Source organism: Lissotriton vulgaris, chromosome 1_1, assembly GCF_964263255.1.
Source record: "Lissotriton vulgaris chromosome 1_1, aLisVul1.2, whole genome shotgun sequence".
Taxonomy (NCBI): Eukaryota; Metazoa; Chordata; class Amphibia; order Caudata; family Salamandridae; genus Lissotriton; species Lissotriton vulgaris.
Window position 1 is genome coordinate 830,619,811 of NC_141685.1, and position 27,905 is coordinate 830,647,715.

The 27,905-nt window shown below is 42.2% G+C and overlaps 1 protein-coding gene across 2 annotated transcripts in view; it reads right to left on the bottom strand.

The window, feature by feature from the left end:
• Positions 1-211: 211 nt before the first annotated feature.
• SLC44A3 (solute carrier family 44 member 3) overlaps positions 212-27,905 on the bottom strand; it is a 530,813-nt gene continuing 503,119 nt past the window's right edge. For both annotated transcript variants that reach the window (XM_086957367.1, XM_086957377.1), the window contains 4 exons: positions 23,280-23,363; positions 9,813-9,950; positions 9,395-9,631; positions 212-476 (listed from right to left, as the gene is read on the bottom strand). In XM_086957367.1, coding sequence (XP_086813493.1) covers positions 375-476; positions 9,395-9,631; positions 9,813-9,950; positions 23,280-23,363 — 561 coding nt within the window. In that variant the 3' untranslated portion in view covers positions 212-374. The remainder of the gene's footprint in view (positions 477-9,394; positions 9,632-9,812; positions 9,951-23,279; positions 23,364-27,905) is intronic.

Genomic DNA, 27,905 nt, shown 5'->3' on the forward strand with positions numbered 1-27,905 from the left:
TTCCCAGACTTACCAACACAACGGCAAAGTATGAACCAATTGTGGAACTTGCATTCGAATAACGACTCATGGGTGGGGCGTACACAGAGTACTTATGATGAAAAGTTTTCGGAATACATTTTTGTATTCATTTTTATCAGAAAACAGGCCCTCATTTTGACCAGAAGTCACAAGCACATTTGGCTTCAATAAAATCATTAGAACTGCATGATTAAAACCAGCACGGCAGTGTCATTTATTAGCGGTGTAAACACATAAGGTGGGGTTTAACATCTGGACAAATAGAAATATTTTAAAAACTACAAAAATATATTTAAAAGTCAAACTTTGTGAACACTTATGTATCTCAATGATAAAAATGTGCTTGTAGAAGGTCATTCTGCTTTCATCGGCTGCATTTCTGTCATGTCGGCGTGATTCGTGGAATTTTCATTTTGTATTTTCTTGGCTCTGTTACTGCTTTGGTGAAACAACGTCTGCAAAACAGAAACCTTCACTTCATTGTTTGCTTATAACTAGGATCACACTTACAGCCAAGGTCGTCTGGAGAGAGACATTTATTAAATGACGTGTGGGCAGGATGAGGATAAAAACAGAAAAAGAACAAAAAAAAGATCTTTCTGCATGTAATGTCAGTCAAGAGTTCTTTATTTCGGCCATTAAGACCATAAAAGCACAGATAAAAAATACAGCACAGTCCATTCATTCAATATTACTAATAAAACTTCCATTGCTCGAAATACAAATAACTTCATAAAGAGCATGTGCATTACAGTATTATTATATAAAATTCCATTAAAAATAGAAGATACAAACTTGCACCAATAACATATTACAAAATCAGCTTGAAAAGCACCAGGCGCAATGATAGAATAAGGTGGCCAAATCAGGCAAGACCGAGCTTTAAAATAGCTTGACGTACACACCACATGGAAAATAAAAAAAACGGGAACCTGAATAGCAAAAGGCATGTTAGTGTCACATTTTAGTGCCCTAAAAGCCTGTGTGCAGTGCTTTGTTCCGAGATTTCTGCCAACTGCAATCACCATCAGTGTCTCGCCTTCTTATACCCCTGGCAGAAGAAGAATACATGATAATCCGTCTCATGTGCATTGTTACATGCCGGGCATCCCAAGGTTGGTGTACCCCTCCAGCTGTTTGTAAAAGCACGTAATGGAAGTACTCCATACCTGAACTGTAAATAAAGCTTTTTGCAAGGGCTGGCTGAATATCGTCGAGGGCAGGCTCTAACCTATATTGATTTTTATCTCTAAAAACACTGCAGTCAATGCACCAGTCGCAAAACTCACCTGCATTCGGCTGAGTTTGTACTCCCTGTAACTCTCTATCAAAGCCTTCCTATATGTGATCAGTCAATTTTCTTCAGCATTAACCCACAGATTACCCATTCCCATTGCTGCTAAAGTGTTTTTAATAAAGGCCAGCCATGGAATTGTGTTCACTCCCTGTATTCTCAATACTTCCTTCAACTCTTCTCTATGTGCAGCCAATTCTGGGGTGCTAAATAGGAGTCACCAGAATACAAGGGGTCTGAGAGCAACGTCCTCTGCAATTGGTCTGGCCCCAAGATCCATACGAAGCGGTGTAAGCTGTGTGCTTATGGGGAGACCCAATAGTTGTCTGGCAAAGGAATTCTCAATTTTAAATAGAGAATCAGGTGGCTGGTGGCCCCAGGTTTCGGCCCCATACAAGAACGCGCCCCTGGCTTGTGCTTTGTAGATTCCCACCACCGGTCCAACAGTTTTGTGGATACCATTCCTGTGTACCTTTTCTAAACCCCCTGTTGTCTGGGCCAACTTTAGACTTGCCTTCTTAATATGTAAGCCCCAATCCATTTTTTCAGTGAGCGTGAATCCCAGATATTCAAAAAAGGTCACTCTCTCTAGTGGTTTCCCATCTAGGTGGGGATTTGGCAGAGTACTGTTACCTGCATTGAATACCATATATTTGGTTTTCTGAAAATTGATCTCTAACCCCTTGTTTTTGCAGAAAAGATAGAAGGCATCTAGGGCCCTCTGAATACACATAGGAGACTTTCATAGCAGGAGGGTATCATCGGCAAACATCAATGCTGGTACCTTGCGATTCGCCAGCCTGGGGGCATATATATATGCCCTCCCTGCAAACAAGGCCTCCAATAGGCCATTGATAAAAAGGCAAAAGTGGGTCGGGTCAACACTCAACCTTGGCGTACACCTCCGTCTATGGGTATGGAATCCGTGAGCTCACCATTTTTACCATACCTAATTTGGGCAAAGTTAAATTCGTGGAGTCATTTCAGCTGGTAACAGAGATACGGAGGGGCCCCCAAGTGTAACAAAGTGGCCCACAATTTTTCCCTGGGCACCAAATCAAATGCTGATTTTAGGTCTATAAAGATCAAATAGAGGATGCCTCCATCTTTGTAAAATGTAAAATGTAAATTGATACTTGTATGGCGCACTACTCACCCGTAAGGGTCTCAAGGCGCTTGTACGAATACCGCTGTGGAACCCATCCTGGCTTTCCCTGTGAGTCGTTCACTCCTGGGCACCCCCAAGGTGGAGGCCAGGCATCCTTAGCATTGTGGGGGCCGTTGTGGAGATTAAGCAAGCTATTGCCCAGAGTTGCAGAGTGGGACTCCATGATTGGAATAGGCACCGAGGCGAGAATTATCAGGTCCGTGGAATTTTTTAGCCCAAGACCCGCCGAGGCGGGGAATTGAACTCTGGTCCCGGGCTAGACCTCTGCATCAGGGTCTGCCGCTCTAATCATTGAGCCACACTTCAGTATGTACACTGCCTTCCAGGGCAATAGTTGTAACCTACAAATTTGATCTATTGTGGACATCCTTGCTCTATAACCTGCCTGATAGGGACTAAGAATACTTTACTCCTCCATCCAGCTCTGTAGTCGGCCCAGCAGCACTCGGGCATATATCTTTTGGCTAATGTCGTCTACCATGCTGGGATATGAAAAGACAGAAGCCTGGATAAGCACAGGCAGGATAAACTCGACTTAATAGGGTTATGGCTCCTGTCACAAAAAAAGATAAGAAAAAAAAACATGGCAAGAAATGTATTTGCAGAAGGATTTTTTCCTTTGGTGGAAATAAGCCCTGCCGCTTTTGACAAACAGCAGGGCACCTTTTATAGTGGTGGCTTTCCCATATGGCATTAATATGTAGCTTTCCCCACAAATATGGTCTCATGCTCATGGCCCCACCCATCCATTTTAGACACCAGTGTTCTAGTGCATAACTAGCTATGAACATGTATTGGTATTGTATTGTATTGTAATTCATTTATATAGCGCTTACTACCCCTGACGAGGTGTCAAATCGCTTTTTCGGTGATTAGCACGCTACCCCGGAATCCAAGAAGGATTAGTGTTGAATTAGTATAGTGAAATATGAAAGTAATTTGAGTGGTGGATAGGTTAGTCAATTACTAGGATTCAAAAGTATAGCGGAGGGATAGAAGAGGGAGAAAGGTTTTCATTCATATAGCGCTTGTTACCCCTGATGGGGGTGTTGAATCGCTTCTTTTTCTTTTACGAGTAGTATGCTACTCCAGAACCCATAAATGATTAGTAGTGAATTAGTATAGTGAAATATGAAAGTAATTTGAGTGGTGGTTATTAGTCAGTTATTTGGATTGAGAAGGATTGCAGAGGGATAGAAGAGGGAAAAAAGATTAGCATTTATTTAGGGCTTGTGACCCCTAAAGGGGTGTTAAAGCACTTTTTTGATGATTAGCACTCTACTCCGGAACCCATATGGATTAGTGGTGAATTAGTATAGTGAAATATGTAAATAATTTGAGTGGGGGATATTATTCAGTTATTTGGATTGAGAAGGATAGCGGAGGGAAAAAGGTTTGCATTTATATAGCGCTTGTTACCCCTGTTTGGGTGTTAAAGGGCTTATTTGGCGAGTAGCACGCTACTCCAGAACCCATTGAAGGATTAGTGTTGAATTAGTATAGTGAAATATGAAAGTAATTTGACTGTGGATGATATGTTAGTCGGTTAGTTGGATTGAGAATGTGCACTCAGGCCCCTTTTATTGATGTGGTCACCTGGCCGGTGATGCCTGTGATGGATGGGTGTGGGCAAGGGCGCAACTAGACCTAAACTTCGGAGGGGAGGGCTAGTACTTCAAGCTACAGTGGTGGGGTTACCACTTCACGCGATTCGTGCTGAGGCACCCTCAGAGCCAGTACGAGAGCACACATTGCCAATATGTCCGTATGTTCATGCTCCAGCACATTAATTCCAGGCCTATTTTAATGGCTTTGAAAATATTTGCCACTCAAATGCTAAGCAATGCTCGAGTTTCGAGAGTTCCACCAGACATGTGAGAATTGGGTGCTAGCAAGATGTTTGGAAGATGGAGTCATGTGCCTGAGTGGATATCTAACACATAGAAAAGAAAGCAGTGAAGCCTTTCTGAAAGGTGTCTTTTACAATGTATATGACTTTACCACACATGCATTTGCGTTATAATGGCATGCGTGATAAAGTCATATGCGTTGTAAAAGTTTTAGAAATGATGTCTTTGTGGAGCAATAGTCCAGAGTTATAAAAATTGGGGAGTGATGGTATGCGGGATGTTGGTTTGCGGAATATCATCACATATTCCCGGGGGAGGGATAGTCCCTTTCTTGCTATTTTCGCGGAGGCGGGCCTTGTGTCGTGTCCGGATGTGCGTGTGACGAGGCCTGTGCGCAACAGAAGTGGAAAATCTCCAGTGTGCGCTTCATGCGTCACCGGAAGTTAAGGCGAGATTACATTTCCTGCACAATGGCCCCTGTTTGCGCTCCTTCCGGCCCTTGGGAATAGCGCCATGATTGACCTCCATACAGTAAAGCAGGTGCACGTCACTGGGAGCGCGGGGCAAGCACACCCGGAGCTGGAATGTACAGAACCTGGGAAGAAAAAACAATGAAATATTGGGCACAACGCTTGCTTTTTTTTCCCCATAATTCCGCGCCCCACACACGCCCACGCCCCCAGCACACGCCCACAGCACACGATATGAGACATGGCATGAAGGGCAGAACGTACCACACGCCCCCAGTGTTTGTCACGCACCTAGCACCCGCCCACAACGCAGAAACGCCCACAAGGGAGTACTTTGCTGGCAGGGTTCTTTTACCTTTTAAATGTATATGGTGGGCGTCTGCATAGCCTATGTCCTTCTGCTGCAACTGCTCTTTCCAACGCTGTATTGGGTGTTGTGATTGGTGCTGTGGTTCCTGAGATTACCCGCCTCAAAGGTTTGGGCTCTCTCTTTATTATATTAGTAGAGATATATATATATATAGTGAAACACACACAGATCTATGTATATTTCATACTTGCGGGTGTTGTGTAGTTATAGTTAGGACCTAGTTTCCATAGGAAAAGCTTTTTTGACTTGCCCATATTTTTGTTGCCGTTGGACGAATTTTCCCGAAATGCAAAGCTTTGGGGTGATCCGGCAAGCGGGTGTCGAGTAAAAGGGGCAAGGTCAAACAATGTGCGTTCCCCTTGTTTAATTTTAGACACGACTACAGCCCGCACAGCTGAATAGAATAACACTAAATTTGATAGAAAGTTCGCTATTGGTCCAGAAAGCAAACTTTTTGTGTATTGGCGTACATCTTTTAACCCCTTGTCTGCTGATGACGGAACCGCTCCGTCATCAGCTGCAGTGGCGCTGTGCTGATGACGGAGCGGTTCCGTCATGGCCCGCTCGGAGCGCCTGCGCGGCGCGAATTCCGCGCCTGCGCTGAGCGTTCCATTGAGCGGGGCGGGCTATGACGGAACCGCTCCGTCATAAGCACAGCGCCACCGACGCTGGTGACGGAGCGGTTCCGTCACCAGCATGCGGCTGCCACGCGGCCGCCCCGCCCCCTTAGCACTGCGGCAGAATAGCCGCCGCAGTGAAGGGGTTAAGTAGTATTTGAGATATTAAGGGAAATCTAAATTTGTATATCTAGGGAAGTAAAGTCTCCCCAAACCCTCTTGATCTCATGCTTATATCTGAATGGCTGCCAACACTTCAACCAGGAAGTGTTTGTAGCCATCTTGAGACTCCACTTCAGCCGCGTCCCAGAAAAAATATTTAAAAAAAGAAAAGGGTGAATAGCAGGAATTCCCTGACCCTCTACCTCTGGTCCTGGGGTCTAGCCAGTCCTGGGACCTAGCTAAGCTAGGGCAATAAAGCATTTTACTTTAGCCGTGAATACATGGCAAAAAAAGAAGGAACTGCAGGTGAGCCAACTTGGCCCGGGGGACTGCCACCTCCCGAGGGCTGGCCAAGTCTTTTTTTAAATAGAGGAGCACTGCGCAGCCTCCTCCTGTGGTTCTAAGAGCCCCAGGGACCACCAGCTCCCCAGGGCTTTGTAAGTAAAAAAGAGGGGGGCCGTGTGAAACCCCCTCCATGGCTCCCCCGGGGACCAACAGCTCCCCAGGGCCAGGTCTGTAATAATGGGAGGGAAGCTGCCCAGCCCCCTCCGCGGCCATGTACAGCCCTGGGGACCACCATCTCCCCGGGGCTGGCTCCTGCTATGTCCTGGGGTGCCCACTCCCTGGACACTGCGGTTTGCTGTCGCTGGGCGGCAACTGAACACTTACTGCTGGGTGGATCCCGACATTAAATTGAAAGTTAAATGTCTCATGAGAAAATGTGGTCCAAGGACCTGCACCCAGCTATTGTTACGGACAGCAGTCCGTGTTTGCTCTCTTAAAAACACAAGCAGCCCATGTGTGGAGCTAGAGTCATCAATTCACTGTGTATAACGAAAATTCCTGAAGTGCTAAGAATTGAAGCATGAAGTTGTTTAAATTAGAGATGTAACGCTGGACCTCAGCACAGTGGAGAAAGAGGAACTCAGGACAAATGGATGAATGGGGCACAGCAGGCTGTTCGGATCAAATGGCAAGACTAATAATGGACGGGTGGCCATGCATGCTTGGTCTCCGGTATAACAAATCTTCCTATATACATGCATGTCATCTCACCGCCTGCCTAAAGCTTTAAATAAGAAAAGCTAAAAGCAAAAGAAAATTTCAATACAAATGAAGAGAGAATGGGGCCTTCACAAAAAGTTCACATAAGTCCTAGTTGGCCTTGGTGGACAATAGAGACAAGTATACTGATTATTTGAGTCATTCCTGCTTGGAGTCTTTTTTCTAAATGTATGTTATCATTAAAAGTTCTTGTGATGTCAGATCGCAGTACCATGTTCTCTGCTTTATCTGTCTAGTTTTAAGTCCAGTAATAATTTTCTGGTTTGAAGACTGCTTACATTGGTCTGTACTTGAGCCAACAATTACATTACAATAGAATATTTGGAAAGTTATGTGCACTGCATTCTATGCAAAGTGTTGTTACATATAGCAAGAATTACCCTGCAAAATGGAATTCATACCTTTCAGGATTTTTTTTAATAGTAAATGTCTTCCTGAAAGGAGCTAAATATATTTCTTATTTTTATTTAAGTTAGTTTGGCGAGAGCAGCTTCACAAAGCCATGTCACTATCATTGAAAGGGCCAAAATACAAAATAAAAGGAATTTACATTATTGAAGATGGCTGTCAATTTTACATTATTGAAGATGGCTGTCAAGAAGCATACAGGATTCTTAGGTACGTTTTTTAAAGAAGTCTAGACTCTCTTGGAGTTTCAACATTCTCCAAGGTGTGGTGTAGCTAGACTAGTTGCCGCCCATGGCTGTCCCTGCGGCCGCCACCTTGCGGCCATGTGTAAAAGTTGGGGGGTGGGAGGTGGGGGGGGGGGGTGGTTGTCGATGCCACAGGTAAGAGCGGGGGAGGAGAGAGGCCACCCCCCCCAAAACTTGTGCGGCCAGAGGCCTCTAAGCAATTACTATATGGCATTAATTACTAGGAGTTGGTGAAGAAGAGTAAATTCTTATCTATGGCCAAACATGAATTGGTGCAGTGATCGAATTCGTAGTGATCAGGTAAATACCGAACGCCCAGTAATTTTCCCCTAAAATGTTTTCACAGGTTCCATCTTTCGAAATGTACTAGGGTAAATATGGATACAGGAGGAATTCGATGCAAAGAAACACTGACTTGATATTATCCAAAAGAAAACTCGGAATATGAGGTGTTTACCACACCTGGTAAAAACCGCTTCCTGTGAAATTGACATTTACTAGGTGCAGCCTCACAGAGCAATTAGTCTTTAAGTTTCCGGAATCTGAGCATATTTACATGCCCCCAACGCCACCAGGTGTCACTTTTTCTGACACTCCGGTGGCGTTGCTCCATACCCCATATTTACAAGATGGCGTTAAGCCACATAACGTAGCTTAACGCCACCTTGTAAATATGCCCCTTTCCCCAGCAGTCCACTGCAGCAAAGGGGTGGGCAAGGGGTTTTGCTGTGGGTATTCCACCACAACACCCATTGCTGATTTATGCTGCCCCATATTTACAAGAATAGGGCAGCGCCAAAAAACAAGGCCAGGTAAAGCTGGTCTTCGGATGGTGATACAAGGGGGAAATTATTAATTGCGCCCCATATTTTGCTCTTTCTATGTATGCTGCACTTTGCAGCACACATAAAATCAGCAAATCCCCTTTAAAGATTGATATTGTGCAGGAAGGTGTCCCTTTCTGCTCTTAAACAATGGCCCCTGCAGCGCAGCCACCCTTGCAACATGGCGCAAGGGTGCCTGCGCTAGGCAATTTTTTTGTGCCAGCGCTAGGGGAGGAAATGCAGTGGTGAGACGTATTTTTGTTTATCGCACATCCCTGCATTTTGAAAATGTCGGAGCGCGGTGTTGCCAAATTACACTGTGCTCCAACATTTTCTTGCACATATCCCCCACTGATTGCTATTCGTGGGTAGTAAATCTGTTTTCCTGAAAAGCAAAACAATTAGATGACTTCACAAAGGAGTCTTTTCTATGTGGGTGTCAGAAACCCAGCAGCACTATTTCGAATCCTACTGTAATTCAGATTTTCTGTTTTTCTAAAATAATATTTTAATCACCTGGTTTTAACAGTAGTACTTTCCTTAAAAACGGACTGTGCTTTATCTGGACTAAAGCTTATATATCCTGTAAAACTTATGAATTATTGCCTATACTACCTGAGCCCTATTTATGAACCTTTATCAACCCAGAGAATATGTATATTACATGTAAATCAATTGAGTTTTTGTGAATATGTAACCACACATGAAAAAAATTGGAGATACATGAATGAGACAGATGCCTGTGATGACTTACTGGGCAGCATTTAGCACACTGCAAGAATTTCCTAACATTATTACATACAACACATATTGTATATAAAATGCTTCTTTAGAGGGCTGGAGAAAAATAATTCCAAGTTACGACCCATTTTAAGAGAATTGGTGACATTAATAACTTACCATCAAGTCTTCTTCCATGAAGTATGGCTTTTCTGTGGAGCCATCATTCGTTTCAATATCAATGATGTAACAAAGAAACAGGGAGTCCACCACCATTTCAAACACTGACAAAAAGCTGTGGGCTACCACATAGGCAAAAAACGCAACCAGGAGCAGCGGGATGACCCAGACGTGCAGTTCGCGATGGTAATTAAATGCCATCAGACCACCAAAAACTGTAAAACATACGACAAATACCTGCCCAGAGACAAAAGAAAAAGCGATATTAAGCATGATGTATGTTGTATATTGTGATACACATACGCAAACATGTTGAAGTGAATCGAAAAACAGAATCAACATTGGCATTCATAGTTGTAGGTTCAACTTATTAGCTGTGTATGCATCACTCCTGCACATTATAAAGTTTTGTCCTTACCTTTCCTAGAAAAATTAGGAAGTCTCCAAAGCAGTTAAGGGACGCAACACTAACCGAACTCTTTGATAAAATAGTGAAAGCATCCTTTGCGGAGGTGCAGAAGTCAGTTCCATTTATAGCTGCTGCGATGTATGCATCCTGAAAGAAAGAGAGAAAGGCATTTTACTGGAACATGACTAACATTTTCTTTGAGACACCGCTGTACTATATCAACCAGCCCCTTGTTTGCATACAAGCAGCACTGCCTTTCTTTCTGCAGGTTTACTTAATGAGAAAGAACTTGCGTGTGTTGCCTGGGGACCAGATGCAATGCCAAAGCAACTCGCGTCCACTTGGACTCTTTGCTTTTGAATAGTCTAAGTACCATATTAGTGCAAATTCTAGGATTACGACAGAAACTCTCTTCAAATTCTTCACAGGCCATATCTCTCATATCAGTCACCCCTAAGAAGACATCAAAAGGCATATCTAAGAGAGTTTCCCGGCTGACAGGAACATATGATCCATAAATATGGTGATGATACCTAACTAGACCTAAACATCATGCCAGCATGTTGAACTCATAATGAAAGCTCAACCCCAGGAAGGCCCGAGATGGTGCTGATCACCAATGACATCCTACATGAACGCGTGCAGCAATGGCTCTCAAGTGATGGTAGCTGATGGCTTCAATTCACAAGTGGTCAATGTGGCAAAGCTCTAGGGTGGCAAGAACTAACCATGAAATGTCTTGTCAAAATTCCAATACAAGCTGAGACAATACTTAAATGTGAAAACTCTTGAAATGTGAGTACAGTTTACTGATTGAACTGCACCAACCACAGTGCCTTGGACTAAGGGTGCAACATGCTTATTGTATGCACTACCTCTGTGCAATGTTTAAAGCATCTATGTGAGCAGGGGGATGGTCAGCTGGCTGTTAAGAGTCTGTGGGGTGCACCTACGCTTTGTATTATTTTATCACAGCTGGCTAAATCAGCAAGTACGAACCCTCGAATGACAAAAATACTCTTCTCTAATGAGTGGCAAAAACATGTAATGACATTTCAAACAATAGGCAAGCAAGAAAAAAAATGAACAGACTGAACTGCACCTATCATATTTCTATGGAAGTACTGATTGAAGATGTTCAGAGTCAGAATCATGCCAGTGAAAATCCTGGTGGCTTTAATTTAGACGGGAAAGAAGTCAGCCTTTCTCTGGTCAGTAAACACACATCTTCACTACATGGTTACTGTCCATAGGGGAGGCAATGGATAGAGTTGGGTGTCTTATGCAAAACAGTGAATACTTATTTACTCCTCTGTGGCTTTTGGTAATTGACACTTGACGTGGAATCTACAGAAGAAAGCGATAAATCAAAATTTAATTGATATCTTAGTGTAACAAGAAGGAGTGGTCACCTCTGTTCGGTACAGAATGAACTGCCTAAAAGCTGGGAGTATAGCCACTGTCTTTTCAATTAATAACCTGAAAAGACACACATTAGTATTAATTTTTGAGGTTTTGTAGTCTAGTACGGTCAAGATTACAATTTTGTCAAAAGGGGATGAATAGCCACATTTCAGCACAAATTAGAATATCCGTTGATGATGTAACACATTTATCATTTTAAGGAGCACAGAGTCTAAAGTTGCTATTTTATGGCTAAGAAGACATGGAGGTGGGACAGGCATTTAGTTTCTTGACTGGTTCCAAAGAAGAAATGGTACTGAAGAGTAAATCAGAGGCTGACTGCATTCCTTTTATTGACTTGATGTGTTTGTAGATATTTTGGATTTCAGAAAGAAATTTCAAAATTAGTTAGTTAGTGATTGTGGTCTTGTGATAGTAGGAAAGTGAGTGTTTACTTTGATACCTAAATGTTTTTGGTTAGCTTTTCAAATCCGTTTTTTCCGTTTTAGGTTTACGAATTAAGATGAATTATACCATTACAGTGCAAAAGGCATTTTATCAGCTGGAGAACTATCTCTCCACTGGCATTCAGTTTCATGCTGGAACACTAAATCTGATAACTTTGAGGGTCACTCAGAATTGTGGAAAGTCTGTCAGAAATTGGCAGTGCGCCCGTCCCCACAAACGTCTGGTTTATATGCTTCATTTAGGGGGGAGAGAAGCACTGATTGATTACTGGTCCAGTCTCCACTGGCTATACCAGCATTTATCAAAAGCAGCGGTCTTTTCATGCCGGTGGAGGAATTTCCTGTTTAGTGTGGTAAGCAATTGTTATTCAATTAAACTACTTTACAGTAACCCCTGCTGGGTAAGGCAGATGTGCTTACCAGTGTCTTAATAAAACAGAATAAGGTGTACCCTTTGATAAGCACAAGGTGCTGGGGTAACAAACGTAGCAACCAAATATCAAAGGTGCCCCTTGGGCACGCCACTGTGGTTATATGGGAATTACATTTAGACACATGGATCTAGTACATCAAAAGGATTAATCTTACAGAGTTCTTAAATGGTCTTTCTATTTATTACAAGTCTTACAAGTACATGATATTTATTGAACCTGATTGATAACCTCACCCATCAAAACTCATGGAAATATGATTCAAAAGAAACAATAAAGCATACATTAGTGCAAACAAGAACAAAAGAAAAGGGGAATTAATATTGCGAGGGCATATAATGCAGTAATTGTCTCAGGATGATCATAGAGGAATATCCAGGGAAAAATGTGCTCAGTGAAAGTCAACCTCTCTGACGTTTAAACTATGATAAGATGTCATTCTATAGTATAGAATGGCCTATCATTGCATGGTATGGCATCACTTCTCATTGAATAGTATTGTATGGTATGGCCTGTCATTGTATGGTGTGATATGGCCTGTCGTAGAGTATGGTGTGGTCTGTCATTGTATAGTATGGTATGGCCTGTCATTGAATGGTATGGACTTCCATTGTATAGTATGTATGGTTAGTCATAGTACGGTATGGTATGGCAAGGCCTGTCATTGTATAGTATGGTATGGTGTGGTGTGGTGTGGGGTGGTATGGCCCATCATTGTATAGTATTGTCTGTCATTGTATAGTATGGTACGATAGGTTATGGCCTACCATTGTGCAGTATGATATGTTATGGCCTGCCATTGTATAGCATGGTATGTTTGTAATTGTATATTACAGTATGGCATGGTATGGTTTGGCCGGTCTTTGTATAGTATGGCCTGTCACTGTGTAGTATGGTATGGCCTGTCTTTATATAATATGTATGGAATATGGTATGGTGTGGGCAGTCATCATGTAGCATGGTATGATATGGCATAACATGTCATTGTATAGTATGCTATGGTATGGCCTGTCATTGTATAGCATGGCATGGTGTGCCCTGACATTGTATAGTATGGTACTGTGTGGCCTGTCATCATATAGAATGGTGTGGAATAATATGGCCTGTCATTGTATGGTATGGTATGGTATGGGCTATCATTGTCTTATATGATATGGTATTGTATGGCCTGTCTTTGTATAGTATAGGATGGTATGGTAATGTATGTATGTTCTGACAATGTATAGTATGGTATGGTATGGTGTGGCCTGTCGTTGTATAGTATAGTATAGGATGGTATGGTAATGTATGGTATGTTCTGACAATGTATAGTATGGTATGGTATGGTGTGGCCTGTCGTAGTTTAGTAGGACATGGTGAAGCCTGTCATTGTATAGTATGGTATTTTATGATAAGGTATGGCATTTTATTGTACTGTATGGCATGATGTGGCATGTCATTGTATAATGGCTCGATTGGGTTTCTTGCCTAGAATTGCGCCATCAGAGCGGCAGTGGGTGTGGTGGATGGACACTGTAAGGATACATTTACTATTCTAACTGTAGCCCTGGAATACTTGGGGATAGAGAAACATTCCCCAACATATTCCACGGGGTGTATGTACTACTCTAACTCCAGTCCTGGAACATGTTGGGGAAAACTATAAATTCCTTAAGTATTTTCAGGAAGGGTTGAAAAGTGATATTTTTGAATTGGAAAAAGTGCTGCCCTGAGGGTGCAGCTCAGAGCAAACAACTAGGAATACCTGTATAGTGTGGTATTGTATGGTACTATGTGCCATTGTATAGCTTGACATGGTTTGGCCTGCCATTTTATGGCTTGGTTTGAGGTGGACTGCTATTTTACAGAATGGTATGGTATGGGCCGTCATTGTATAATATGATATGGTGTGGATTGTCATTGTACAGCATGGTATGGCCTGCATTGTATAGGAGTATATGGTATGACATCTATTTGTATAGTATGGCACAGTATGGCATTTCATTGAATATAATGGTAAGGCCTGTAATTGCATAGCATGGTATGGTATGGTATGGCCTGTAATTGCATGGTATGGTATGGTATGGCCTGCCACCTCATGGCATGGTGTGAGGTGGACTGTTATTGTATAGAATGGCATGGTATGGCATGTCTTAGTATAGTATGCCATGGCCTGTTATTGTATAATATGATATGGTGTGGTTTGTCATTGTATAGCATGGTATGGCATGGCCTGCATTGTATTGTATTCTATGGTATGGTTTTGATTTGTATGGCCTGTTATGGTCTGGGATGTCATTTTTTAGAATGGCATGGCATGGTAGGGGCTGTCTTTAAATGATATAGTATGGTATGGTATTGTAACATATGGTCTAAAATATATTTTGTAGTATGGTGTGGTTGATCATTGTTGTATAGTATGATATGGTATAGTATAGTATGGTATGGCCTGTCATTGTAAAGGAAAGTATGGTAAGGTATGACCTCTCATTTTAGGGAATGGCATGATGTGGCCGGTCATTGCATAGTATGTTATGGCCTGTCATTGTATAGTATGGTACTATGTGACCTGTCATTGTATAGAATGGTATGGTATGATATGGCCTGTCATTGTCCAGTATGGTATGGTGTGACCGGTCATTGTATAGAATGGTATGTATGGCCTGTCATTGTGGAGAAAAGCATGGTCTGTTATTTTACAGAATGTTATGGCCTGTAATTGTGTAGCGTGGTATGATCTGGCCTGTCATTACATGGTTAAGTATGGTTAGGTCTGACAATTTATAGCATGATATGGTGTGGTCGGTCATTGTTGTATACTATGGTAAGGTGTGGCTTGTCATTGTATGGCAGGGCAAGTCATGGCATATTATGGTCTGGCCAGTTGGTTTCAAAACACTATTTTGATCAAAGACCTTAAAAGCGGCATACTCAATTACAGTATAACACAGTCATAAAACATCTCACCGGCACCCACTGTCTCGTAGCAGGGACGGCATCGAGAGGCGTGTAGGTGAATGGCCACAATGACTCAGTCTAACTAATATGTCTACCACTGAGGCTAGCCTTCCCTCTGCCCCTGTGAAGCCTTAAGACCCAGACTAGGAGTCTTTTTGCTCTTTTTCCTTGCCAAATTCAGGTTTGAGGTTGTTGCCTACTACAGATTTTTGGCAGTAGGTTTTAGGAATTTAGGACTGGCTGCGCGTTAGTGAGTGCTGACCACCCACTTTCCTCTGGTCCTGATGAAAACCTGGAAATTACCATCCACAGGTTGAAACATGTAGACCAATCACACAGATACACACGGTCATAACAACCTTATATGTATCTACACACCTTTTTTAATATTGTCCAGTAGCTTTTGAATAAAATCATTTTCACATAAGTTATACCAGGACAATTTTTAACACCACTTTTTCGCACCACTTGCACCACTTGCACAAATACCAGCTCCACTGTAGTCCAGGTGTCGAAGCACACCCTGATGGCACTCGGCTGTCAGGGTGGACCCCAATGATGAAGCATGTCACCAACCAGGTTGGTGAGTGAGGGGTTTTTACATAAAAGAAAAATCATTTTCTTTCTGCCAGTTCTGTCAGAACTCTTGTTTAGTTCTTCGTGGTGGTACTCCTCCCATGTTTTTTTGAGGAGTACTCTCCGTTCACCCTTGTGAACAGAATCCCTTACTCTCTCATTTGTTTATAAATAAACATCAAATTCAACACAGCATATCAAAATACTTAGACAGTCGTTGTATGGTATGGTATGGTATTGCCTGTCACTGTATAGTATGTATGGTATGGCCTGCCATTCTGTAGTATAGTACAGTATTGTAAAGTATGGCCTTTCACTGTATAGTATGGTATGGCCTGTCATTGCATAATCAATCAATCAGTGACACTTATAAAGCGCGCTACATACCCGTAGGGTCTCAAGGCGCATAGTGTGGCATGATTTGGCATGCCACTGTACAGCACAGAATGGTATGTTATGGCATGTCATATAGTATTGTAGGGCCTGCCATTGTATAGTATAGAATGGCCTGGCCAGTGTTTGTATAGTGTGGTATATGGTATGGCCTGTCATTGTATAACATGGTATGGCATTGTATCGCACAGTATAGTATGAATTGGTCATATTGTATTGTATGGTATGGCCTGTCACTATATAGAATGGTATGGTGTGACCTTTCTTTGCACAGTATGGTATTGTGAAGCCTGTCATAGTACAGTATGGTTAAGTATTGCCTGACATGATATAGTATATGTTTTGCCTGTCATTGTATAGCCTGGTATGATATTGTATAGTAGAGTATGGTATGGTATGGTCTGTTATTTTCTAGTATGGTATGGAGTGGCCTCTCGCAATATAGTATGGCATGGTGTGGTTTGCTTTGGCCTGTCTTTGCACAGTATGGTATGGCCTGCTATTGTATAGTATGGTAGGGCCTTTCATTTTATAGTATGCCATGGAGAACCTGGTCATTATATAGTATAGTATGACCTGCCATTGTATCGCATTGTATAGTTTGGTATGGTATGGCCTTTCATTGTATAGGATGGTATGGCCTGTCGCCTTTAATATGGTATAGTAGGGTCTGATGCTGTATAGGATGGTAAGGTATGGACGGTCATTTTATAGTATGGTACAGTATACCCTGTCATTGTAAAGTATGGTATGTTATGGTCTGTCAATGTATACTTTGGTATGGTAGTGTATGGTATGGTATACTATGGCCTGTCATTGCATAGTATGTTATGTTGTGGCCTGTCATTGTATAATAAAGTGTAATATGGTGTGGCCTCTCATTGTATGGTATGGCCTGTCTTTGTATAGTATGATATGGCTTGTCATTTTATAGTGTGGTAGGGTATGGACAGTCATTATATAGTATGACACGGTCTGGCCTGTCAAAGTGTAGCATGGTATGATGTGGCCTGTCATTGTTTAGTAAGACATAGTATGGTAGAATACGGCCTGTTCTATAGTATGGTATGGCCCATCATTGTACAGTATGGTATGACATGGCCTGTCTTTGTATAGTACTGTATGACTTGTCGTTGTTCAGTATGCTATTGTATGACCTATAATTGTATAGTATGGTATGGCTTCTCATTGTACAGTATTGTATGGTATGATATGGTATGACCTGTCATTATATAATACGACATGGTGTGGCCTATCATTGAATAATAAGATATGGTGTGGCCTGTTGTATAGTATGATATGATGTGGCCTTTCATTGTATATTATGGAATGGTCTCTATGTACAGTATGGTATGGCCTCTTATTGTATAATTTTGGTATGGGCTGTCACTGTAAAGTATAGTATATTATGGCGTGTCATTGTACATTATGGTATGGTATAGCCTGCCATTGTAGACTATAGTATGGTATGGCCAGTCATCATATAGTATGTTATGGTATAGCCTGCCATTGTATAGTATGGTATGCTATGGTATGGCCTGTCATTGTATAATATAGTATGATATGGTAAAGTATGGCCTCTCGTATAGTGTGACCTGTCATTGCATAGTATGGACTGTATGGAATTGCCAGCCTATGTACTGTTGATATGGTATTGTATGGGCAGTCACTGTATAGTATGGTATAGTGTGGCCTGTCATTGTATAGTTTTGGATTGTATGGAATTGCCTTTCACTATACAATAATGAATGGTACAGTAGTACCTGTCATTGTATAGTGTGGTATAGTGTGGCCTGCCATTAGACCCACTCACAGGCCCTCTCACACTCACTCACCGACCCACTCAGAAACTCATACACCCATTGGTAGACTCACTTAGACCCTCTCACACAGACTCACGGACCCATTCACACAGTTCTACACCTACCCACAGATAACTAGAGCTGCTGAATTTTAATGGTTTTGTTAGTATGAAATCTGAGCCTGTTAGATTTGGGGGCTCTAGTTGGCACAGCGACAAATAGGGACCCTCTCCTCTAGTCAGGATAAAGGGATTACACTCCTAAAATAACGCCTGCTCACCCCCCCTTGGTAGCTTGGCACGAGCAGAAGGGCTTTACTTCAGAGGCATTGTAAGTTAAACAGTTGTGACCACATCCAGTAACCCAGTGACAACACTACAAATGGACACCACACAGGTTTTATATAAAAAAATAAGTAGACTTCATATAGTTACCACAAGACCATAAACGACAAAAATACACACTATGATTACTTTAAGATGGTAGATTTAAGCTTAGTTCAGTTCAGTTCTTATATGCGACACTCTGCGTCAATGTACCTTAAGTTGCCTTGCGCTTCCACGACAAGCAATGTCGCAGCGAGGGGAAATGCGGCAAAGTTCAGATACAAGGAAATAAAGACGTGAAGATCTTCCAGATGCGGCACGCTTCTTGGGGATGCGAGAAGTTCTCGGTTCGATGCGTGGACTGCAGCTGCGACACCCTTACGATGCGACGACAATAGCTCCAGCGACGACGCTCTTCTCCCACGATGTGTGAAGCTTCCGCTCGATGCGACAACTACAGTGGTGACATTCAAGATGCGATGGCAGCAGCTCCGACGGCGGCGCGTTTCTCGGGGATGTGAGGTGCTCTTGGTCGATGCAGTGCAGTGCGACAGTTCCAGCGGCGACACCCTCCTTCAGAGTTGCGACGGCAGGCACAGCGACGGCGACATGCTCCAACCTCGTTGCGAGATGCTTCTTCTGATGCGGTCCAGTGCGACAACTACAGCGGCGACACCCTCCTTCGGAGTTGTGACGGCAGCAGCAGCTACGGCTACACGCTTCCTCTTCGTTGCGGCACACTTCTCTCCAATGCAGTGCAGTGCGACAGTTCCAGCGGCAACTCCCTCCCTCGGAGTTGCGACGGCAGGCACAGCGACAGCGACACGCTTCTTCTCGTTGAGTCGTGCTTCCAGCTCCTTGCGACACGCAGTCCCTCAGAAGGCCCAAAACAGCCGCAGGCACTTCCAAAGAACTCTGGGGAACCAGGGGGTGATGTCTGCTGTCCCTGAGACTTTAGCAGGAGGCAAGCTCTTTTCCAAGCCCTTGGAGATCCTTCACAAGTTGAAAGCAAAGTACACAAAGTTCCTTTCTCCTTCCTTTGGCAGTAAGGCAACCACTGCAGGCCAATCCCCCAAGCAGCACTTCAGCTTGGGAATAGTCTCTCTTCCGTTTCTTCAGGTTCCTCTCCTCAGTAAAGGTTTCTTCTTGTAGTCCAAAGTGATACAATTTCATGGGACCAGGGTCCCAATATTTATACCCCAAAATCCTTTGTTCTTTGAGGGGAGAGGGGCCTTTGCCCAGTCCAAACCAGCTCTGAAGCACTCTGTTTACCAGACTTCTCCTTTCCTTTCACAGTGCAGGGCAGGCACATCAGCCGCCTCACAGGAGGTGGAGCCAACATTGTGGAAGGCAAGTACAGTCCTGGAGCACTTTGTTGACAGGACTCTTCTCTTCTTTCAGTGTGCAGGGCAGAGACATCAGCCTCTCCCCAGGGGGTGGAGCCAGCATTCTGGAAGGCAGGCACAGCCCTATTCAAGGTTGAGGTTCAACTCCTCCCTCCCATCTAGATGCAGATCTCTCTATTCACCACTGGGTGACTCAGCCTGTCTCTTGGAATTCCCCAGCCCTGTCACTCACAAAACCAGACATAGGAATACACAACCTAGCAGAGGCAGGTTTGAATGGTTAGACAAGCAAATACCTACTTTCTAAAAGTGGTATTTGCAAACACAGAATATTAAAATAAACTTTACTAAAAGATGTATTTTATTATTCTGAGTTCAGGCATACTAAACTCGAATCTCTACCATGTTCTCTGAGACAGTTAGGATTATAAAATGTAATAACTCTAACAGCCCATTCTGGCCTATGGAGAACAGGTAGCCTTGCAAAAGTGAAAAACTTAAATGGCTGTAATTCACTATTAGGACAGGCCACACACACCAGGGCTTGTCCTACCTTATCCTTACAATGCACCCTGCCCGTGGGCCTACCATAGGGGTGACTGATATGAAGAAAAGGGAAGGTTTAGGGACTGGCAAGTAGGTGCACTTGCCCAGTCAGCATGACAGTACCAGACTGCACGCAGGCTCTGCAATTGCAGACCGTAGACACATTTTACAAGGCTGCTTCTGGGGGTGGCACAAACAGTGCTGCAGGCCCACCAGCAGCATTTGGCTTTACACGCCCTGGGCACACTAAATATACTAGACTAGGGTCTGACAAGTAAACCAAATAGCCAAACATGGAACCACTGATTAATACATCAATTTAGAGTAGGGAGCACTTGCACTGTGGCATGGAATAGTAGTGGCACAGTGCCCAAAGTATCTAATACCAGGAAAAATACATGAGGCAACAGTAAAAATGGAAGGGAGACCCACACCAATGGTTCAGTGAATATATATATACACACACACACTTACCTTGCGTGGTACAGACATATGATGTAAAGGAGGCATGCAGGTTAAATGATGTGTGCTAAAGACATTGCATGGTAAAGACTGCATGGTAAAAGCTGTGCCAAGTCATTGTACAGTACAGTATTACCTGTCATTGTATAGTATAGTATGGCCTGCAATTTTATAGTATAGTAAGTCCGACCATTGTATAGTATTGTACTGTATTTTATTGCTAGTCGTTGTATAGTATGGTATATTATGGTCTGTCTATGAATAATATGGTATGCCCAGTCATATAATAATATATAGGTATGCACAACAGGAGTAAACCCATAGACCAGGTTGAGATATGGGTGAGGAAGTATAAACAAACATCTTAACCGGTATTATTGAGAAGGCTAGTTACCAAGCATGCTCAAAACATTACAAGGAAGGTAGGGAGACTCATAGATTGCTTAAATGTGCCCAAGGCATCATGTATTTAAAAGTGTACAAGAAATTGCAGAACAATTGCATCAAGGCTTGTGGAAGAAAGGGGCCCGGGCTGCCTCATCTCCAATCCATCTTGCCACCCGCCACTAGCTGCTCCTCCTGACAGACACCTGTGGATCAGGGTTCTGACCCATGGCATCGGACTACCTTCAGGCCCCGGGATACTCATTTCCCCCATCGGTTCTGCGACCCCCGGATTCCAACCGAACCGGACCTTCTTCCCCCCTTTGTGTTTCACTCCTGCTCCCTTCCATAGGATTGACTTTCCTCCCATGTGCTCAAGCTTGGCTAACCAGCAGGTACCCAGTTTCCGCCTTTCCCCCCACCACCCTGACCACCTTCATTCAGTAACCTGGTCCTGATGATGATCCTTATTCGCTAGGATCGAAACACAGTCGACATACCGCGCAACTTCCGGCGCCCTTTTCACTATGGTTCATTAAAAAGCTTAAAAATGTGTTACATTTATGCAGACAATTAACTATAAACCACAAGTCCTTTTGTATATATTTGTCACTTTTCCAACCTGCGTCGTCGCTGTTTTTTCACTTGTCACCTGCGCTGTCCACCTTTGAGTGTCACGAGCACCTGCGTGCACAAAGTTTTCGGGTTACTTATGCAATAATTGCCTACACTACTGATACACCTGTTCCCATTTCTTCCACAGGCCTTGATGCAATTGTTCTGCAATTTCTTTTACTCTTTTAAATACATGATGCCTTGGGCACATTTAAAAAAACTATGAATCTCCCTACCTTCCTTCCTTGTAATGTTTTGTGCAATTTTTGGTAACTAGCCTTCTCAATAATACCGGTTGAGATATTGTTTGCTTATATAATAATGTATGGCATGTCATTTTATAGTACGGCATGACCTGTCATTGTATAGTATTTTATACGATGGCCGGTGTTTGGATGGTACGGCCTGTCATTGTATAGCATAGTATGGTATGGCTTGTTAATGTATGATAGGGTATGGTGTATCATTGTATATTAAAGGTATGGTTTGGAATGACCTGTGATTGTATAATGTGGTATGGTTTGGGCTGTAATTGTATAGTATGGTATGGTGAGTTTTGTCATCGTATAGTATGGTATAGTATAGCCTGTCCTTGTATAGTATGGTCTCAGCTCTCATGGTATAGTATGGTATGGCATTGTGTTGTACAGTATGGTATGATCTGTCGTTGTCTATGGTATGACGTGGCCTGTCACTGTATAGTATCGTAGTGTGTGGTGTGGCCTGTCATTGCACGGTGTGGTATTGTATTGCCTGTCTTTGTATAGTATTGAATGGTATAGTATGGCCTTTCATTGTATAGCATGGCATGGTGGGGTACGGCCTGTCATTACATTGTTTGGTATGGTATGTGAACGTGTGTGTATGTGTAAGCATGCGTGTAGGAGTAAAAGGTCAAATGGCGTGTGATGCCACTTAAACTACCCCGGGCATTTTGATTAATTGACGCTTATGGAAGAGCATAACATAGTAGAATAACTTATGCTCTATTTGGCTGACGATGCCAGCTTGCAAAGAGTACTTCTGATGAGAAATTGCTCACAGTCGAATTTGGTATGTTTAACATTGTGTGAAAATGCCATCTGAAACAATGGGTAGAGTTCGACTGGAGTGTGATGATACTTCAACAGGATGAGCCTGGATGAGGACAGAAAAACTGCTTGCCGTGGGTTTGCTTCAATCCTTAGCAATAACTTTAACTCTTAACAAACGATGCACTAAATATGCAATGTTTTAGGTTTACCCTTTCTTTGATTTTTTAAATACAGTAAACATCTAGAAGAACAGACATCTTGTAGGCCTACTATAATAATTAACCTAGTTGCAATGGTGTTCAGCAGTGTTATCGAGAATAATGTTTATAACCTAATACAATGCATTTCGGCTTACTTAAATTTGGGAGCCAGGCCAGGGTAGATTTTCCTTGGCAAGGAAGTAATTTATAATATTATACTGGCTGCCCACTTTGTAAGAGAAGTTTAAAACACAATATCATTGATGCTTTCTTTTAATGCTGAGAAAGCATTTTACTGAGTCAATTTGAGATTTAATATTATTGAAATATGACATTTTGCAGCACGCGTCTGCCACCAGTGTGACCTCATAGCGCATATTTGAAAGAACGCTTGAATGTAGCATGATCAGTGGAAAATGATGGTGTCATACATGAAGTACTGACGAGTGCGACAAACTGGCTGCTGTAATCCTAACACAACCAGCAGCTGTTCTATATTCTAGGGTGTTGTTTACAATGTATAGTGCTTCGAATGACATCATAGCCACTTTACCTGATTTAAATGCTGTAAGAACCTTTCAAAACACCAGAGACAGCACGAACAGCACTTGGATATGCACCTTGTGCAGGGGTTCTCCTGGAAAAAGAGAAAGTAAATGAGTTTTCCAAAATGAATGTTACAGAAAAGACGGTTCTTGTCGCTTGGACACTAGGTATATCCATTTCTGCTTCACATATTAGTGACTAATAGATTGGAAAGTTGGCAAGTTGTTCTTTCACAGAAAGTGAGACATTTCACTTGGCCACAAACAACGCGTCAGCCAACAGCTGCTTGTGGATGAAACTCTGCAGGGCAATAACCCGGAGCTGACCGGCCAGCAACAGGAAATGACAGGAAATAATGTTTACACGTTAACATATTTTGGCTATGATGCATTTTGTATCGCCCAGGCCAAGTGTAACTTATCTTACTAACCCGACATGCGATACTTAAAAGTGTCCAACCTCAGAACGGAGGGCACGAACAAAGCGGACAATCTATTAAAGTAAGTTCAAATAAATAAGCAAAAAAACATTTTCCTACAAGGTGAAAAGTGCTGATTGATGTCAGTTGTAGGCCTTCCAAGTAACGAACTCTGCATTCAAGTGGAAGGAAAAAATAAATACAATCCACCGGAGAATGGCCATGAGTTGATGATATACCAGAAAACACTCAAAGGGACAATCCATAGTGGCTCCAGTCAATCTGAGATTTAAAATTTATTTGACAGGAATGCTTAACAAAATACCTTTTCAATTAGCATTTCCTAACTCAGTTTTGCCAAATGTAAACACTATAAATAAAAGCTGTTACTCCTACCCAATTTTATGGTACCCCATTCATAAACCAACTCAATGTTGAATGGCAGACTTAGTGGGCATTGCTGTGCTTCAGTCCTATGACCTGCAAACCACAACAGATGTCAGCAGCTAGTGTTTACCTTACTGAGTCATATTGACAGCATATGTAGTTACTTTTATTCTGCATACATAAATATAGGATGGCTAGTGTGCCAGTTTTCCCCATCTATCTTGGCAAATTTCGGTAAGTTCTACTAAGTTACTACTTCTATTTTTGTGGAATGCCAGGAGTTTTGGTTTACACCCTATATAAATAGCACACACCAACCAGTAGTATGGCATTGCAGCACTTTTGGTAGCCCTAGGATACATTTTCAAATGGGTCAGCGGTTTCCATCGCAGACCACAGGTTTGTAAGCTGAAGGAATGTGCCTATGCTAGGAGAATGTGTCAGACTTACGCTTTTATTACAAGTCCCATTCTGGCTGTAAACTCTCATTTTCAGCTGAATTGTAATTGCAAGTGTTGTAGTTTGGCGGAAATATGCAAAAACTGGGACAATAATACAGATTTCTGATGTTATTCCCCATTCTTTAAGGGCTTATCGTGGTATAACTCGTACTCTACTGCTATTAACACTATCCCTGATATTGCTAATACCAAGTCAGGTATTAAGAGCTGGAACTATGGGCCAACTCATATTGAGGGAATGAGTGGGCTATGGGATGATGAGAGTCTAGATGACTTTACTAAAATGGTTTACATATCTTCTTGTTTAGTATGCAGCATGTCAATTGCAAAACCAGTGATTACATAGGCTAGGTAGTTACTGGGGGTATACACTATTGTGTGTGCTGCAACCACTTGAGAAGACTGAAAAACAGAGGTCTCCTCATCTCCAATCTAAGCCCCAAAAATAGTTAAATAACTCAAAAAATGAGAGAAGGTAGGTTGCAAAATAAGCGGTCTTCTGTCATCTGAGGCACAAGGTAAGCATTACAAACCAAACAGAACACTGGGCCCATGCTTGAAGCACGTATCATACTACCTTACCATAAGAAATGCTCAGCAGGGACAAGTACATGCAGCCAAGCTCTTGAACTCACTACCATCCAACATTAGAAGCACCCTGAAGCATACTGACTTTTGAAGACAGTTGAAAACATGGCTATTTCCTATATACCTGCATCATCTACATCCCCGCAACAGAGACAAGAAAACAGTTGTACCCTCATGCACAATCCTCACCTTTCATCGCATGAAATGGAAACAACTAAACTATGAACCTGCTTTAGATATGCAGATAAACTAAGGGGGGCTGACCTATGGTTCACCATGACATTTTATGGTTATGTACTTGCATACATAACAGTTATGGCCTACAGTAATAATAAGACCATAATATGCAGCGGTCAGCAGCAAATTGTATCTTATACCTTGGTTATTCTGTTTTGGGTTTAACCCTATATTAACTGATAAAACCCCACTTAAAGGGAAATAGCCCTCACCAGTGAAAATGTATAAACACTGATAAAAACCTGCACAAGCACAAACAACGTAATTCAAAGAAAGGAAAAGGAGAGCCAAAGAGTCATTTTTATTTCTTCCTAAAGGGGCCAATACAATGTAACTTTGTTATACAAGGTAGCAACAGGAAAGTCTGGGCTAACATTATTCTGCTGAGTTTTGTTGTTTAGGGATATCACTAAAATATTGTTTCTTCTTTTTTTCAGTTTTTTGGTCTTTGGTCTAAAGATGCAAGGACTGGCATGATATTGTTTCTATTTGCAGTGATTCAGCTAGGTTTATGAAAAAGTTGTGTTTTGACTTGTCAAAATCGATACCTGAGCTGAAGTGCTTCCCTGTAAGAGATCTGTGCCATTAGCTAGATGGTATGCTGAAAGCATCTTTACAATCTTCTGAGTTAATGGAGAATGCTATTGGCTTTGTAGTCCATTCTGGAGCACGGTTTCATTGTGTGCGGGAACCAAAACCAAATATTTGTAATTTTGTGCTTTGTGTGGCATCAAAGAAAGAGTCATCCTAACTGTGTGAGTTAGCCGGTGGTTCTGAGTCTTTGAGGGTGTAAATGCTATATTATCCATGTGTTGGCCGTTTACAAACCTTTTGCTTAGTGATGATGCCAAAGGCAATACATTTGAGGAGCTTCAGTTGCATATCCATAGTGATGTGAAAAAAAAGGACACTACTACATTCTCAGATTTTTACAGGAAGAAATGACTGCTGTAGTGAACCTAATCAAAAAACTAGAGTCTGAAAACACCCTTGTCTACCAAGTGTTCTGAGTAATTGGTGGAGATGTGAACCATCTCCTTGAGAGTAGGCTGGTCGACACGTTTAGTGACTTTGGCACTGACACATGTTCCATGTTCGAATGCTTGTCAGTTGAGGAGCATTTCCGGAAATGTTATTTTCCAAAGAATGCGAAATGGCTTGCAATGATGTACAGAAATGTTCCTTCACCTACCATGGCATTTACAGTCAATGAACCCGTACTGTGGCACAAGTTCTAGATTCCTTCCTTAAAGGGGAATTTTCTCGGACTTTGAAAAGTACTGCTTAATTTTTGACCACTTCAATAACTACCACTTCAATAACTCGGACGGCCTATGCACCCAGTTCAACACATATGCGGCAGAACCTGTCCCAAAGAATTGCAATCTTGAGGTGCATCAGTATTGGCATGGAAAGCTATGTCAGTGGCCAAATCAAGGAAATTGTGTGCTGGCTGTTTTGGTGTTGCCTGTCTCAAAGGCCAATTTTGAGAGGGCCTTTACACAGATAAAAGTTTACTTAGGAAGGAAAGAGCGAGCGAGCATGACAATAGACTCACTAAAGAAATATTGTAAGATGTACTACAGTAAGTTTGATTTGTTAAAATGTGTTTGGATCTCATATACACTGTACAACAAACAATAATAATACCAACCCTTTCCATAAACACTGGAAAGCAACGGTTTCTGTTTTTAATGGCGCAAAATGTGTAATCACTAATAACCACTGTTTTTCTAAGTTATTGAAATCACTGGAAAACACTGGAAAAACCCCACCAGAATTTATCAAAAATAGAAACTGAGAAAAGTAAAGTCTACTTATACCTCTTAAATTCACATTGAGCATATCTGCTATGAGGGTTGTCCATCACTAGCATCACCAAATAAACTATCATACATTGCTGTACAATGCAGAGGGCTTCAATACAGTCCACCACTGCAGGTCCCACATATCTATACAATCTGATCACTATTTTAAATTTCACAAATACACTCAGGTATGGGATGATAATAAAAAGCCAAGCCCAACGAATCTCTTCACTTCCCTCTTCCTCAAACCTCCCAAGACCACAACAAATCACAAAATCCAAGATTGAACATCACAGTGCAGTAACCACCTAGCAAATATGCCATAAGAAGTACAGTAAAGAGACCTGCAGAGCTGTTTAAAGCTACCAGCTTACTGAAAACCATAAAACTGCGTGTCTGTCTCTCACATGTCATCATCATCCATTGCGCTGCGTCTCACAGCATGATAACTGCTCCTTGGTGGTCATCACGCAGGGTGTGAAAACACTTACTTGCACATAGGATAAAAACAGAGAAGCAGTAAACGCTATATAAATGCTGCAAAACAATACAACAGAAACCGTGAGAAAAATGAGAAGCAATGCAAAAAAAATCAAACTATAAAGATCATGCAAAAAAAAGTCGGCTACATCCAAAGTAATATTTTATTTATCTCACCCATACATGGACATTCTTGGTGCTTCTCAAGACTTTAAAAAAAGTGCAGCAATGCCAGAAAGAGAGAAAGAGCACTA